The 15,344-nt window shown below is 38.4% G+C and overlaps 1 protein-coding gene across 5 annotated transcripts in view; it reads left to right on the plus strand.

Moving 5' to 3' along the window:
* The window catches only part of sez6b (seizure related 6 homolog b), a 276,079-nt gene that overhangs the window by 250,165 nt on the left and 10,570 nt on the right, over positions 1 to 15,344 (plus strand). For all 5 annotated transcript variants that reach the window (XM_067593808.1, XM_067593809.1, XM_067593810.1 and 2 more), the window contains 2 exons: positions 8,360 to 8,556; positions 13,534 to 13,728. In XM_067593808.1, coding sequence (XP_067449909.1) covers positions 8,360 to 8,556; positions 13,534 to 13,728 — 392 coding nt within the window. The remainder of the gene's footprint in view (positions 1 to 8,359; positions 8,557 to 13,533; positions 13,729 to 15,344) is intronic.

Here is a 15,344-nt window from a genome sequence, read left to right on the forward strand (position 1 = left end):
GAGGCAGCAGTTATGACATCGAACCTTTATCAGCTGATAATAGCAGCAGGTGTTGAAGTCAGTTTCTCCAATTTTCAGTTCAATTTTCTTACAACTTGGAGCACCATGATGGCCGAATTGTTATAGCGCATGCCTCATAACTGCAACGTCCCTGGCTCAAATCAAAAAGGTTAGAAGATCAGGCTTGTGACCAGATGGTTGACGGGTCAATACCTCGGACCAGCAGGATAAATCTAGGTGGGGAAAGTGAAGAGCAGTGTTTGTCCCTAACTATGGTTTTATCTTTATTTGTTAATAAATGAACATTCAGATCATTGACTGTGGCTATATTATCAGTATGCTAGATAATATCAGATATATGTTTAAAATTATGGTGCAGGCAACTTAGGAGAACCAACTTTTGCCAGTTCCTTCTTTTCCCCAGCAGCAGAACAGACAAAGATAGTGGTGATCCTTTCCTTAGATTTCTAAGATTTATTTGTAAGATTGATCATTCAAAGAGACTACATTTGTCATTGAGAGACAATGACTTTCTTTTTACCGTCATGATTTCAGTGTGCACGCAGCACCAGTCTCAAGTTGGCAATAATGGTGCTGCAGCTGCTTATCATGAAAGTAAAGTACAAAAAATAGAATTACCATAGTTTTCAAATGTTTTTCCATATGTTGTCATGTATGAAGAGTCTCAAAACGAACACTGCAAGTAGACTACTTGATTACTATTGGCAAATTAATTTAACAGTATAAATTTTTTTATTGGAGCTTTTTGATCCTTATAAGCAGCTGATCACTGTAACTATAAGCAGTTTCCACTATGTACATTTAAACACAGCAGAAGGTCATGGTTTGGACTCTATTTAATTTCCTTTTTGTTTTCACAGCTTGAACAAAATGACATTGGCACACTTTTATTTCTTACATTATATATGCTAAGCTTTTAAATAAAACGGTTCACTCCAAAACAAAGGTGACCATGAATAAAATGAGGATTAACTAAAATAGGTATTTTTGTAAAACTCCCTCACAGTTCTTCATCTTACGTTTCCCAACATGAACAAAAGTGATGCGAGCGCAAAAGGACACTTGAAACCGTCTTTTGGGAATCTGTTTCTGTCCATCGGACATTCTTTGACACACACACACACACTAAATTAAGCTTGACAATTAACCCGCCATGGAGCAGGCTAGTTCTGCTGTATAAGTTACCATGGTTACTGAGTCGGGAATCATATAGGCCACAGTAATGGAACAGAACTCTCACTTAAATTAACGAGGCTTATCAAAATAAGTCAGGCTTTTCCTTTATCCGTCTTGATGGAATACCTCTCAGAAATACTGTGGAGCCCTTATATGCTTTCTTTCTGAGAGTGAGATGAGAGGACGGATGATCAATCTCATGTCTGTGTGTTGAGCACAGAGTTTTAATGATGCAATTTGGAAGTTAAGGTTGATCACAAAGCCCCAGGTGGTGTGTGAAATTGAGATTAAGATTAATATTTACATGACAGAGCTCTTATTTACATCTGTGCTGCGCAACACGTAGAGTATGTAGCAGCTTACTAGTTGGTAAACAGCAGATATGTTGGATTTGTTAAACATTTAGTAGGATATGTTTCATCTTAACTTGTCTTGAGTGGAACTGAAGTGTTACCAGTAAAACCAGTAAGAAAGTCAGTCAGGCACTCAGGATCCAAACATTTTCTTGCTTTGTTTCAAACTTTTGGAGAAATGGAAACAGTAGATCATAAAGTGAATAGCTGTAGTAAAATTTGATGGCAGCTGGTCCCGGGGGCCAGGCCAAACTCAGCCCTGTTTTTTCAAATTGAACTAAATCAAATTAGTGTCAGGGAATGGAGGCTGTGATTGATTTTTCTCTACAGATGCACTGCAGAGCCGCACAAAGCCTTGTTTAGCTTAATCACAACAAATTTGACGCCAGCTGACAATATTTCTCAATCTGCCTCGCTCTCTGAACAGGTGAGAGGCTTTATCCGTTAGCAATCAAATAAACATGGAGCACTAGAGTTTAGAAGATGGGGAACTTGTTTAACTCTACTTGTGAGGACCGACAGTAGACCCTCAGTAGGACAAAATCTTGATCAAGGTGAGGCCATTTTTCCAGGTTTTAATTTTACATGACATGAGTTTAAGAGTAGATTTAAGGTAAATATTAAGTTTAAGCTGTTTAGGTTATTTTCTAATGTAATGATTTGCAGAGAATATATTCATAAAGGATCAAAATTGCAGTGAAGGTTTAAGGTGAAGATATTTCGTCTCAGTTAGAGTTGTTAATAGAGGAAGAAGAGGGGAAATTGTCCTTTGAGGGAGAACTGATTTAGATTATTTGATGCAGAAAATACTAAATAAAATAGGGGAAATGACATCACTTGAGGTTGTTAGACAAGGTACTTACCTATGGTCTAGCAGTCTAGCAGTAAGTGTGCATTTTGTAACTATACAGGTCAATTAAACATGACTTAACTGTAGAATTATACAACCACTGTCAAATTTTAAAAAAAACACACAATTAGCAAGCAAAAGTGTTTTTTCCAAGAATGTATTATTTGAATTTGTTTTTCATGCTGTTGTCTCACTGTACATTTTTGTTCTCTTTTTTGATCTGTATGAATAGCTTCATTATTATAGCTCTGCATTGTGTGTGGAAAAACAGCCTCTGAATCACTACCCACATTTCAGGGATTTTGTTGGATGAAATAAGAATGGAGAAATCATCCTTCTTCATAGCTAGCAAGCTGCTTAGTCACATCCATAAAAAAACATTGGGCGTCGTGCAAGAACATTTTCCTATGTTTATCCTAAACCCCTCTTACTTTCTTCTGCAGTTTGTTTGTATGAGTGTTCCAAGTCAGATTCATCAAACTCTCTTAACTGCACAAACTTAGTAAATCTCTCGTTTCATGATGAATGCCACCTGTTCATGAGGAGGTGTGTGTTTGTGAGACTTCATTATTAGCGTTATCAACGTCCCTAAAATGTCGAACTGTTCCACTCCATTTGTGAGCGAGTTTCACAAAATTGTTCCCAAAAGAGTCAAAAGAAGAAAGTGAGGTTGGTGCAGTCAGAAATCAGCAGACACATTTATCAGTGTCAGCAGTCATATTAGAGGAGCTGAAACAATTAGGAAATATGAATCTATCAGAGCAGCTCTGCACTGTGACAGAAATAAAGAGGGAATGTTTGACATGAAGTTAGACGCTAAAAAACATCTTTCTAAAGCAAAGTTCTCCATGACTAATATGAGGCATCATGTGACCGTCACAGAGATATTAGAGGAGAGAATATTACAGCCTACAGTAGGTGATGTCACACTGTCAGAGAGCTGTAGTTTATTACTATTACTGAGATGTAGAAGCTGCTGAAATATGACAATAAAAATCATCACATCTTAAAAACCTCAGTAAACTGGCAGCCATGATGATGATTTAGTGAACAGAATTAATTTTAGTATAATAATATAATTTCATTCTCATTGGAAAACCCTTTAGCCTACAGGTTAATACACATGCCACATTACCACAACGTTCACGGTTTGATTCTGGCAGTGGACCTTTTTTTTGCATGTCATATGCCCTCTGTCTCTACTGTTCTTATATAATAAAGGCATAAAGTGCCCAAGAAATTTATTTAAAAATGAAATTCATTCACAGTAAGACATTATGATTTTAAGTCATATTAGTGTTTTTTGTGAAGAAAGTCAGACTGATGTTCATGACTTGTTTGACATGTTTGGACCATTAATTTTCTTTCTACCTAGGAGAAAATTCTAAGTACAAGAAAACTGGTGAATGCCACAAATTCTCATAAATCACTCATACGTGTCACTTAAGAACAAATCTGTTCATAGGAGTGGGTGATAAGTGTGGGTGACATCTACACTGAATATAGATTTTTGTAGAAATAACGGTTCTTAAATTAACCCATTTCTTCAATTGTCCTTCAAACCTTTAAGGGAAAATGAATTGATCTAATAACAAGTATTGTGAGTGTATCAAAGCCTGGTTTATCTTATTCCTCTGTGCAATAGAGCTCTCTATTGTTATCCAAAAACTATTAAAAACACATCAGTGAGTCACACTGTTGCACCGGATGACATGTTCCTTCATTACCATGAACACACACGCTGTAGTTTATTTTGACTCAATCCCAAACACACCATCCTGCTGCCAGAAATACTCACCAAATGTGGATTAATCTGCCATTAAAAAAATGCCAACAAATGCACTATTTCCTCCTGTTTGAGTAACATTTGTTAAAAACTACAGCAACCAGCTGTTTTTGGAAATTACTGAGCCTTTAATAAAACATATTTGTAACCCATTTTCTTGACATCAGTTTAACAGATATAAGACATCACACATTAGCACCCAAACAGAAAACAGCTAACATGCCCATGATTTCAGGCTGAAGTAATGAATGAAATTTTAAAAATGGTTAATTTTGAAAAATAAGAAATAATTTTAATCTTCATGCTGCTGTTTAAAACATTTGATTGTGTCTTTTTTCAGTGTGAATGTACAATATAATCCCAGCAGTGATACAATTAGCATCTAATATGCAGTTGGGTATATTTCCACACCCACCAGAATGTAGTTGCATGTTTAATTATTTCCCACCTGCTGGGACCACCTGAGGACAGTTCTGCAGCTCCCTGAAATCCAGCAGGACATGACTGATTTACCCAGTTAAAGAACTTGATTAAAAGCTTTTACTCCTGAAGTGGGACCAGATGTGTGTCAGTTAGAGATTTGAACTGAAATAAGGACACGTTTTCTTCTCTGACAGGCTCTGAGAGCAAATACTGTAATGTATTGTTTTGTGTGTGTGTGTGTGTGTGTGTGTCTAAGCAAGCCTTCATACGTCTGTAGCTGACAGAAGACAAATGGTTCAACCTGTGGAAAGACAAACAAGCCCCACTCCAGTTTCCATGTGTTCACAAACTCACTCATATTTCTGTTATTTCTTCCAGTTTTTCCAATGAGGAAAAAAAAATCTAAAATAAAGCTTTCATCTTTTCTCAGGCTTTGCCATGTGTCAATTCAATCCACGCCTCTTGAACCTTTGATTTTCCAGCATTCCCATAGTGATTAATAGCTCAATCTCAGGCTGGCTAATGAGTTTTATCAGGAGCCGCTGGTGATTAATTAGCGACAGCAAAGAGCATGTCACTGCTTTATTCTGGTTAAGCCATTTCTTCCATGCTCTAAATCTTCCCTCTACAAAGAGATAGCTCAGCCCCAGGTGACGTTTTTAAACAGCTTTGAGGTTTGTAAGAGTTTCAGCTCTACAGGCTATGGTCAAATCAGCACAAATACAAGGCCCTTTGACAGTTTAACTGTGACATTGAGTGTGCTTATTCAGCATGACGTTGCTTCACTCATCTCATACAGGGAAATGTCAATGCTAATCACTGTCAACATTATGATTATTGTGTTCCTTGTCAGTCTAAATAAGCTGGAAAATACTATCGCAGATGTTTCAGAATGTCCTCTAAATATTAAACAGAATTTATGGTATTTGTCAGCCTGGATGTTAATCTTTACACTTTAAGTTTTCTCCATTATAACGACTAGAATATCAACAAGTGCGAGCCTCTCACTGAACAGAATTCTTTGTAAAGGTGCACTTCACCCATCTCAAGCATCAAGATACTCATAACAGAAGGTATACTCAGCCTTTAAAAACAGTTATATAATGTCTTCTGAGGCTCTGGGAGGAGCAGAAGAATAGAAACAAACATGGTAATACCATTAGTGTTATCTCAGCTGTAGGTTGGAGACTATCTGTGGTGGAGGAAGTATTTAGGAGCCTTGTTCATCAAAGTTCTCAGAGTTATTCGGAATCGTACTGAAGGTCAACCTAGGAAAAGCACTCAGAGTAGGACTTCCTCCTACATAGGCTTTCAGTAAGAAGAAGAACTACTACTGCAGTAGGAGAAAATTAGATAATGAAGTGATATTTACAAATACACACACACATAGCAGATTATAAAGAAAGCCACTCACGTGTCTTATGACATATATTTTATCCGTTTTTATTAAGTTGCGATATCCTTCATTATGCAGCCGGGAGGACTCGCTTGTGTTCAGTCAAGTTATTATCTTTAAAGTGTGCATAAGCTTGATCAAAATTTGATTTATGACTGCTGAGATTGTTGGCTCTGACAGAATCATCACTGTTGCAAAGCTGCATGTTGCCAAGATTGGTCTCAAATATTCACCATTTTTTGGCCAAGTTATCTTTTCAGTACACTTAAAGTCAATAAGCTTTCCTAAAGCATCCCTTCTCTTGCAGAATATCTCTGCCTGAATGCCATCTCCTGGCAACTCCTGACAGGTTAGGACACCTCTGGAGCTCTCCTAAATATTGACCATTTATCTGCAGTTTTGGAATTACAAAAATAAAATTGCTTTCGACAGCCACCATACCATAAATGGAGACCCAAGTTGAAGCTTACCTCTGTTACATCTATACAGTTTGCCACAACAGCTTCAGGAATTTCTACCTCCTTTGTTGACCTTCGGTCAGCCAGAAAGTTTACCAGTAAATGGGTCTGCTATGTCATCCTGTTCACCACAATAGTTTGAAGGATTTCCACAAGGCTACTTTCAGTCTGATTCAAAGAGATTTCTGTTAAGTGGAAGTTTTTTTCATCACCACGATAAAATTCTATCACAATCACTAGTGAAAAAGGACAAAAATATGTGAATAAGAGCCTGGTTGACAAATACAATAATTTTCCTTCAACTTAAAATATTGTACATATACATAATCTGGTCTAGGGCAGCTCAAAGCACTTGATCTGGCCTCGTCGATAGTCACATTATTATCCTGACAATGTTCTCCACAGGAGCAAGGCAACATGAGCCACACTGCTCCTCATGAATGATGTAATAGTTTCTCTCGGTAATATGTAACCTTGGTTTGACCCAGAGTTGCCATGGCTCTCTTCGACCAATTACTGTCACTTTAAAAATGCAAGAGGCACATTGTGAGGTGTGCCATTAGTGTTATGTTCAGTCAGACAGCTCTCATGAGAAGATTCATGTATTCATGTACAGGGTTAGTACAGAGGTGATGTTTGACCTGTGGGTTCTGACCACATCACTCACTGCAAGGATATAGTTTAAAGGTGAGGACAATGAGAGGAGAGAGATATCCACCAGATTTATGCACATTAAAAAAAGCCTGAAAGGAAATGCCAGAATGTTTTATTAGGATGGATCAAGCAACAACTACCATGGCTTGGGTCAATGTGGAAGTACCTAAAAGTACTTTAAAATCCCTGGCTCCAATCAACTCCCATTCAAAAGGCCTCAACTTATCTCTAGAAATACAAAATCTTTTTTTCAACATGTCATTATAGTCTCAATCTCTAAATTCAGGCCCTCTAGTAAGAGTGCTGGCGGTCATTTTGGAAATTATTGCTCCATGGGCATTAATTGACAGCTATGATCAACAGTTTGCTTACTTGCTGCTCTCCCCAGCTCTGGGACTCGCACTGGGTTGGACTGTTGCAATATTTCACTAAGTTTAATGTTATTTGATTATGACACCTGCCCTGTTAGCATAATTTAGATAGAGTAGCTAAAAAAGATTCAGACATTCATCCACCCCTCATGCTTTATTGTAGAAACTTTGTCATCCAGCACCATCAGTACCTGCAAAACTCATTGTGTTTTTGCTAATTACCAAATGTTGCTAGCATTTGGGATGAAGAGGTGGCTCAAAGAAAGACAAGACCCACTTTCTCCTCCTCTTGTCACTCACTATTAGTGTTGAATTTACACATCATGAGTTAAGTGTTGCTGCTTTAAGAGAACATTTGACTGAGCCAGGATGTCCAGTTTGGCAGATACTTCTTGTATCAAGCATGTTATTTCTGGCTCTGTCACACAGAAAGTTCACCATGTGTTTTGTATTTTTTTTAGTTATTGTCTCTTTGAAAGCCACAACCCAGGCCATAGTGGATGATTCCAATTAGCAGATCCTCAAAATGACTGCTACATCACTGAAATGACATTATGTAATGGGATTTGTATTAGTGATAATAGTGATGTTCTGATATTTATTCTATTTATTCTTTGACTTTGACCAACAGTTAGTGTTGGTTTCTTTTAACCATGAAGGTGATTTTTTCCAACCTTAACCATGACCAAGATCTTTCACCAACCAAGTAGATTTAGTTTCCTAAACTTAACCAAACCTTCACTGTACAGCAGTAAGGTCAGAAAAAAAGTTATTTTTGAAGCTGCCTGAAGGTTGTTTTAGAAGACAAATAACCTATTTTCTTTGTAGGTATGATTTGTTGACTTAATTCTGTGTATTTTTCCTGTTTCAGGTTAAACATTGGGAAGAATGATCTGTTGACCTTCTATGATGGCGATGACCTTACAGCCAAAGTGCTGGGTCAGTATGGAGGATCAAAGTCCCGCTTCAAGCTCTACACCTCCTCTGCAGACGTCACCATCCAGTTCCAGTCTGACCCTGCCACCAATGTCTACGGCTATGGCAATGGCTTCATCATCCACTTTTTTGGTAAAATGTTTATTCAACCCCATTAAGATCAACACTTGCTTATCAGGGAGCTCTTATTATTTGATATTTGAAGGCTGACACCAATACAGTTTGGACCGATAAAAAATATTTAATAGCCACTGCTGGAGATCAATAGTCGTGCTTATATTGAACATTTTTACATTTCCATTTTGGTTATGTGTATATGTTGATGAATCCAAAATACTTATAAAGGTTCACAGAGCATTATTTCATCCAAAATAATATGATGTCATTTCCTCAGTAACACATTATCTAGTCATAATGAACATCAACATTTATTTTAAGTAGAGCAGTTTAGTATTAGATTAAGTGAAAAATAAGAAATGAACAATGCAACTGACAGCACCAAAAGTCTACCTGAGCTTTTAACTTCCATCTGAGTGTAGATCATTTGATACTTTGCAGCTTTAAATGGTTTCTAATACAGAGTAAATGAAAGTTAAAGAGTATTGATCAGCCATTGCCAGGTGTCATTATGGACTCAAAGTAAAAGATTAACTGTGGAGTTTACACACATTTTTACACCTAAGTCACAAAGAGAAATCAGAGATACTCAAAGTTTGATGAATGCACAGATGTGCATAAATGTGCCTTTAATAATGTTTTACACATAAAAACCATTTTGATCATATTTTAGGAATGAGACCAATGGGTGTAGAGTAGTAGTGTAGGCTATTCTTAACACAAACATTTAATGACACATCAGATAATGCAAATCATCATAAAGGATAATGAAGAGCGGGCACCACTGAATGCTGATGTGTGATCATTATAGAAATTTTGGAAAGTATGCATATTCACTTTCTTTCCCAGAGTGAGATAAGAAGATGTATATCAATCTCAATCTGTGTGTGAAGTGCAGGGCTGGAGTCAGGATGTGCATGATTAGCTTAGTTTAACTTAAAGAAGCAGGGGGGAACAGATAGCTTGGCTCTGCCCAAAATAGAAAAAATATGTCTACCAACACCTCTAAAGCTCACTAATTTTCACCAATTATTTTTTTTCATTTTGGAAGATGCTAAGCTAGGCTAACCACATCCTGACGCCATACTATACGCATAGATTGATATTGATTGATTCTCTCATCTTGCTCTCCAAAAAAAGCAAATATTACTATTTCCTAAAACATTAAACTATGAACTAATGTAGGTCTAATATTGTTGTGACGTGTCAGCAGCCCAAAATGTGCAAATAAGTTAATAAGAGTCTAGCAAAATTCAGGTAAATTCCAGCTATGAAGAAGGAGGAGAGATGCATGGACTGATGGGAAGGAAAAAAGTAGGAAAGCAGCATGGGAGATGGGAGAAGGTAGGCAAATGAAAAAGAGGAAGAGGGAATTTGTTTTTGTAGGTATGAGACCTAAAATGGAAACAATAAAAGGCTGTTCCTGATGTTGACAGGGCCTTTCCATCAGTGCAGCACCACGCCACAGCCAGCACACTATATCTGATAAGACCTAATGAATTCAGAGAGAAGGAAAGGCTAGAGAATACAGATGATCAACAAAGAGGAACAAAGGGAGGGAAAGCTTTTATTACAGTCTCTTCATGAATCTCATTGGTGAAATGTAAACGCAGGTGTCGAAGAAGTTTGCTTGTCTACGGCCCAAGTGCAATTACTTTAGTGTCTTTGTCCAAAATTAGTCTCCTAAGCAGACGGCCTGAACCTGCTGCTCTATGCCTGTATAGAATGAGTATACCAAAGCCAAAAGACCTGGCAGGTTACAGTTTCCCCACAGGATAGCTGATTTAAAGTGCTGGAAAAATAATGCTCTGAAGGCATCATTGGTTTTATGCAAGCAAAAACCTTAATGGAACATTTCATGATCTTTGTCCAGGCAGATGTCAATTGGGAAAAGTACCCAAAGAACATTTAATGTCATTATTATAGCATTTGACAGTTACACTCATTAAGTCCCCTTTACATTGTGCAAATCTGACACTTGTGAGAGACACACGGTGAAATATTTGGTCCCTAATCCTACAGTAGATCTCACTGTGGACACGTCAACCAATGACCACCAACCAATTTAGATATTTGTTAACCAGGGCCTGCCTGCTTTAAAATCCTGACAGTGTCCAAAATTCTCACCCAAACATCCATAGTCACATACACATACAGTAGATATCACACTGGTGTGAATATACTTTAGGGATGCACCCGACTGAAGATTTTCTTAGTCAACTAATAGTCATTAGTTCAAGCCAGTAGTCGACTAATCGTCGCACATTTAATGACAATATACAGTATATTATTTATCTAGGCTATCTAACATTAGAGCAGCCATACTAAGTGGCTTATGTTAGGCTAACGTTACGTGCATCAGATGATTAGTCATGTTTGAGGTCAGTGAATGATCGGCAAATGTTTACCTGCAGAGTTTGCATGTCACCTTCTTGGGGATGTCTTTACCCTCTTGAGATGATCCCAAACTATCTAATTACTGCAAGGACCAGCCGTGTAAATGCGAAAGTTTGTCCCTGACTGACTGAGTGACTTAATGTTGCCACTTCCTGTGTCCATTGTTTCAAATTAAAAGCCCTCAAGGATTTCATACATGGTCCGGCCAGTAGGTTTTGACCCAATTTTGACAAGGCGCAGCTCCCAAATGGAGTTTATTTTCCCTACAACTGACCAATGAACACTTGGTCGAGTAAGACTCTTGTCATCAACTAACATTTGACTATCAGTGGGCAGCTCTGATAGTCAAATGACTATCAGGGGGCAGCCCTAATTTTTCTTCTTATTTGATTTGATTTGATAAGAAAGTAATTAAAACTAACTCAAAAGCAGGGTTACAATGTGCTTCACGTTACAAAAAAGAAAACAAACACAGGCAAAATTGTTGAAGAGTAAGAATATATCAAGTCAAGAAAGCCTTTATGAAATGCCTTTGACAATAAAGAGGTTTAGAGATGAGATTTAAAACACTCATCCACGTTGACACTACACGTTACACACTGTGCTGTCTCTGTATTATGGGTGTATAAATAAGTAGAGGTCTGTCTGATCATTTGCGATGCATTTGGTTTTACCTCGGTAGTCAGTGCAGTCATCTATGATCTGGGAGACTCGAGTTGGAGACCTGGTGTGGGGATCTCTTTCGTAAGATAGTTTATTCATAAACACTTAACATTTAAAACTTTAATATCCTAAAATTAAAAGCGTAATAAATACAAAAACTGGATTTTTACACCTATTTCCACTTTTATTCAAATACAAATACAAATACAAATATAAATAATTTTGCTGCCTCAACAAATATAGATACAAATACAAATACTGGGTACTAGCAAGATTAATGACAAAAGATTGAACATTTTCCCCTCACCTTCCCCCCTATCTCGTACTCCTCTCGGCCTACAATCCTGCAGAGTTTTTCTCCAATAACACACCAAGATCTGGTCAACTGTATGAAAACTTTCTCTTGTCCCCTTGACATTTTACCAACATCTCTTTTTAAAAATGTCATCAGCTCTGTTGGTCCCCCTGTGCTCTCCATAATCAACAACTATCTGCTATCTCAATTCAAACAAGCTATTATTCAACTGCTTCTTAAAAAAATCTAACTCTTGATCCTTCCCTACCCCAAAATTACAGACCCATCTCCAAGTTGCCTTTTGTAGCCAAAAATATAGAAAAAGTGGTTGCCAAGCAGCTCAGAACTGCAATAGATGAGCATAATGTCTTTGATAAGTTTCAGTCTGGCTTCCACCGGTTGCACTCAACAGAAACAGCTCTTCTCAGAGTCTTGTATGATATCTTGATGCATGGTGATTCAGGGGAATGTTTGGTGCTGGTGTTGTTGCGTCTTAGTGTAGCTTTTGATACTGTGGACCACCGTATCTTGGTTGATAGACCTGAGCAGTGGGTCGGTATCTCTGGGTCAGCTCTACAGTGGTTCTCCCTCTAGCTCTCTGATAGGAGTTTCGTAGTTTCTGTTGGCAATTTTCGCCTTCTCATCTGAAACTCTGTATTGTGGTGTACCTTAAAAACCTAGCTAAATTGTCAGTTTTAAATAACTGCTTAAACCCAAAAAAACGGGATGGCAGATAATTTTTTATAGCTAAATGCAGACAACACAGAAATCCTTATTTCTGCCCCTCCTAGTCTTGTCCCTAAGATTAGGGATGGTCTTGGGTCTCTTACCTAGTCGGTTAAATCATCTATAAGAAATTTAGGTGTCACTATGGACTAGGCTGTGGCTCTGGACAAACATGTCAATTGTCTGACTCATTCTTGTTTTTTTCCAGCTGAGAAACATTGCAAAGCTCAGGCCCATTGTGTCTCAAGCAGAGATGGAAATGTTAATTCATGCTTTTGTATTGCCCCGTCTTGGCTACTGTAACTCCATTTTCACCTGCCTCAGCAAAACATCCCTGGATCATTTACAAGTGGTCCAAAATGCTGCTGCTAAACTCTTGATCAGGTCCTCCAAAAGGTCTCATGTGACACAGATTCTGATTGCTCTTCACTGGCTCCCCATCAAATTCAGAATCAAATTCAAAGTTCTGGTGATCACCTATAGATCACCATAGTCGGACACCTGCCTACATTAGAGATCTACTGCAGCTTTATGTCATCAGCAGGTCTTTAGGGTTCAAGGTTTGCTGGTTGTTCCTTGATCGAGGCTTAAAACTAAAGGAGACTTCTGAGGTTGTGGCTCCTAAACTTTGGAACTCTCTTCCTTTGGACTTGAGGTCTGTGGACACTTTAAAAAGACCCATTTGTTCAGACTTGCCTTTTTGTAATTTATATATATACATATATATATATATATATACACACACACACACACACACATATATATATATATATATATATATATATATATATATATATATATATAATTAAAATTACTTACTTACTTTAATCATATCCTCATTCTCTGTCCTTTTCTTTCCCTTGCTGTTTCTCTCTGATCATGCCCCCCTCCCTCTCTACCCCCTCCTGCAGAAGTAGCTCGTAATGACACCTGCCCTGAGCTTCCAGAGATCTCTAATGGCTGGAAGAGCACATCTCACCCTGAGCTGGTTCAGGGCACGGTGGTGACCTACCAGTGTTACCCAGGTTACCAAGTGGTCGGGGCCGAGCTGCTCATGTGCCAATGGGACCTCACCTGGAGTGGAGACCTTCCAAGCTGTGAGAGAGGTGAGTAGAGACACACTGCCACCACTCTATTATCCACTTATCCACATTAAACCAAAAACAGTTGCAGTTTTCAGGACAGTTTTGATTTTATTCTAAGCATATTCTAAAGCCTTTTGGGACATGCCAATTAGGCCATATTCAGACCAAATCAGGCAGTGCGGCGAAAACGCCAACATTTGAATGGGGTTAGTGTGATTAGGCTGCAGGGGTTTTGGCCGCGGCGGCGCAGCACCGACCTGTGGCAAGAAAGTTGATCCAGAGTCAACTTTTGTAGAAACGCATCCCGACGTCACTGTGGCTGAGGGCTGTGGTGGCCAATCACAGCCAGAGATCAGACTGATCAGAGCTGTAAAACCCTGCCATGAGGGAGATCAAAGATATTACTAAGAGGGGAGGACATTTCTTTTCGTTTGATAACGTTAAAAGTAAAGTTAGACCTTGCTGTCGGCTTCCCAACCCATTTGAAAAAAGACAAGAGAAAAATAAAGAGAGAGAGAGAGCTAAGAGCACCAGCAAGCGAGAGAGAGAGCAGCTGTGGTCGAACGAGCTAGAGAGTGAATGAAGAGAGGGAGCAGTGGTAACGAGAAAGTCGGTGAATCAGATCAATAAAATGTAATTTTCTGATTGGTTCACAGCAGTTACGTTCTAGAGCACAAACACCCCCACACACCTCTGCTCAATCCTGTAGCGTTGGGCCGCACCACCTGATTTGGTCTGAATACGGCCGTAGTCTCCAGCTTTGTGATGTCACAAAACTTACTCGTAAGTACATGCTTTAAAGGATAGGTTCACAATATTTCAAGTCTGTCTTAAAACAATAGTCAGGTCCCCATATGAACATTGACTGTAATAAAAAGAGGGGATTTGGTCATTTTGAAAGATATTGACCTTATTTTGACTAATTTGGATGGCTGAAGCATCATAATAACTTTTATTTTTGCACAGGAGGGCTGTGGATTTTGGCCCCTATCACTCGAAAGTGCATTATGATAGGATCTCTTAATGGCCAGTTTGAACAGGAAGAATGATTACAGCAATTAAAACATGTGTCAGTGTTCATTTGGGCACCTGACTATTGTTTTAGGACAGACTTGAAACATTGTGAACCTGTCCTTTAAACTTAGATTGTGCAGCACAATGGGGACGTCTCCACTGATGTGTGATTGACAGGTATTATTCTAATTAGTATCGACAGCAGGTGACTTTCCAATTTCTGCTTTGAACAGTGCAGGACTATAACAGATGAAATGTGTACATTTAGATATTTTTCAGCATAAATCTTCTAAGAGATTATTCCAAGTCACAAAGAAAAAGGGTATTTCTGTGCATGAATTTCAGCAGAACTGGATATAAAACACAGTTGGCTAACTGTTTAGTTCAAGAGGTGGCACAGCAAAATTGTTGGAATTTTTTTGAGTTCAGAAATAGGTGGGTTTTTTCTAATAGTGTAATGGCAGTGATATGTAGGCTACTACACTGTTAGAGCTGTTGGAGTGCATAGTAGCTTCAAAAGCTTGTTGCATTCATAACTTGTCCTTCTCTCTCTCTGCCCCACTGGTACACACAGAGTGAAATGCAGAGCTTGTTTTGTCACTTTGTGGGGTTGTTGAGTGCAC

Source organism: Thunnus thynnus, chromosome 7, assembly GCF_963924715.1.
Source record: "Thunnus thynnus chromosome 7, fThuThy2.1, whole genome shotgun sequence".
Classification (NCBI taxonomy): domain Eukaryota; kingdom Metazoa; phylum Chordata; class Actinopteri; order Scombriformes; family Scombridae; genus Thunnus; species Thunnus thynnus.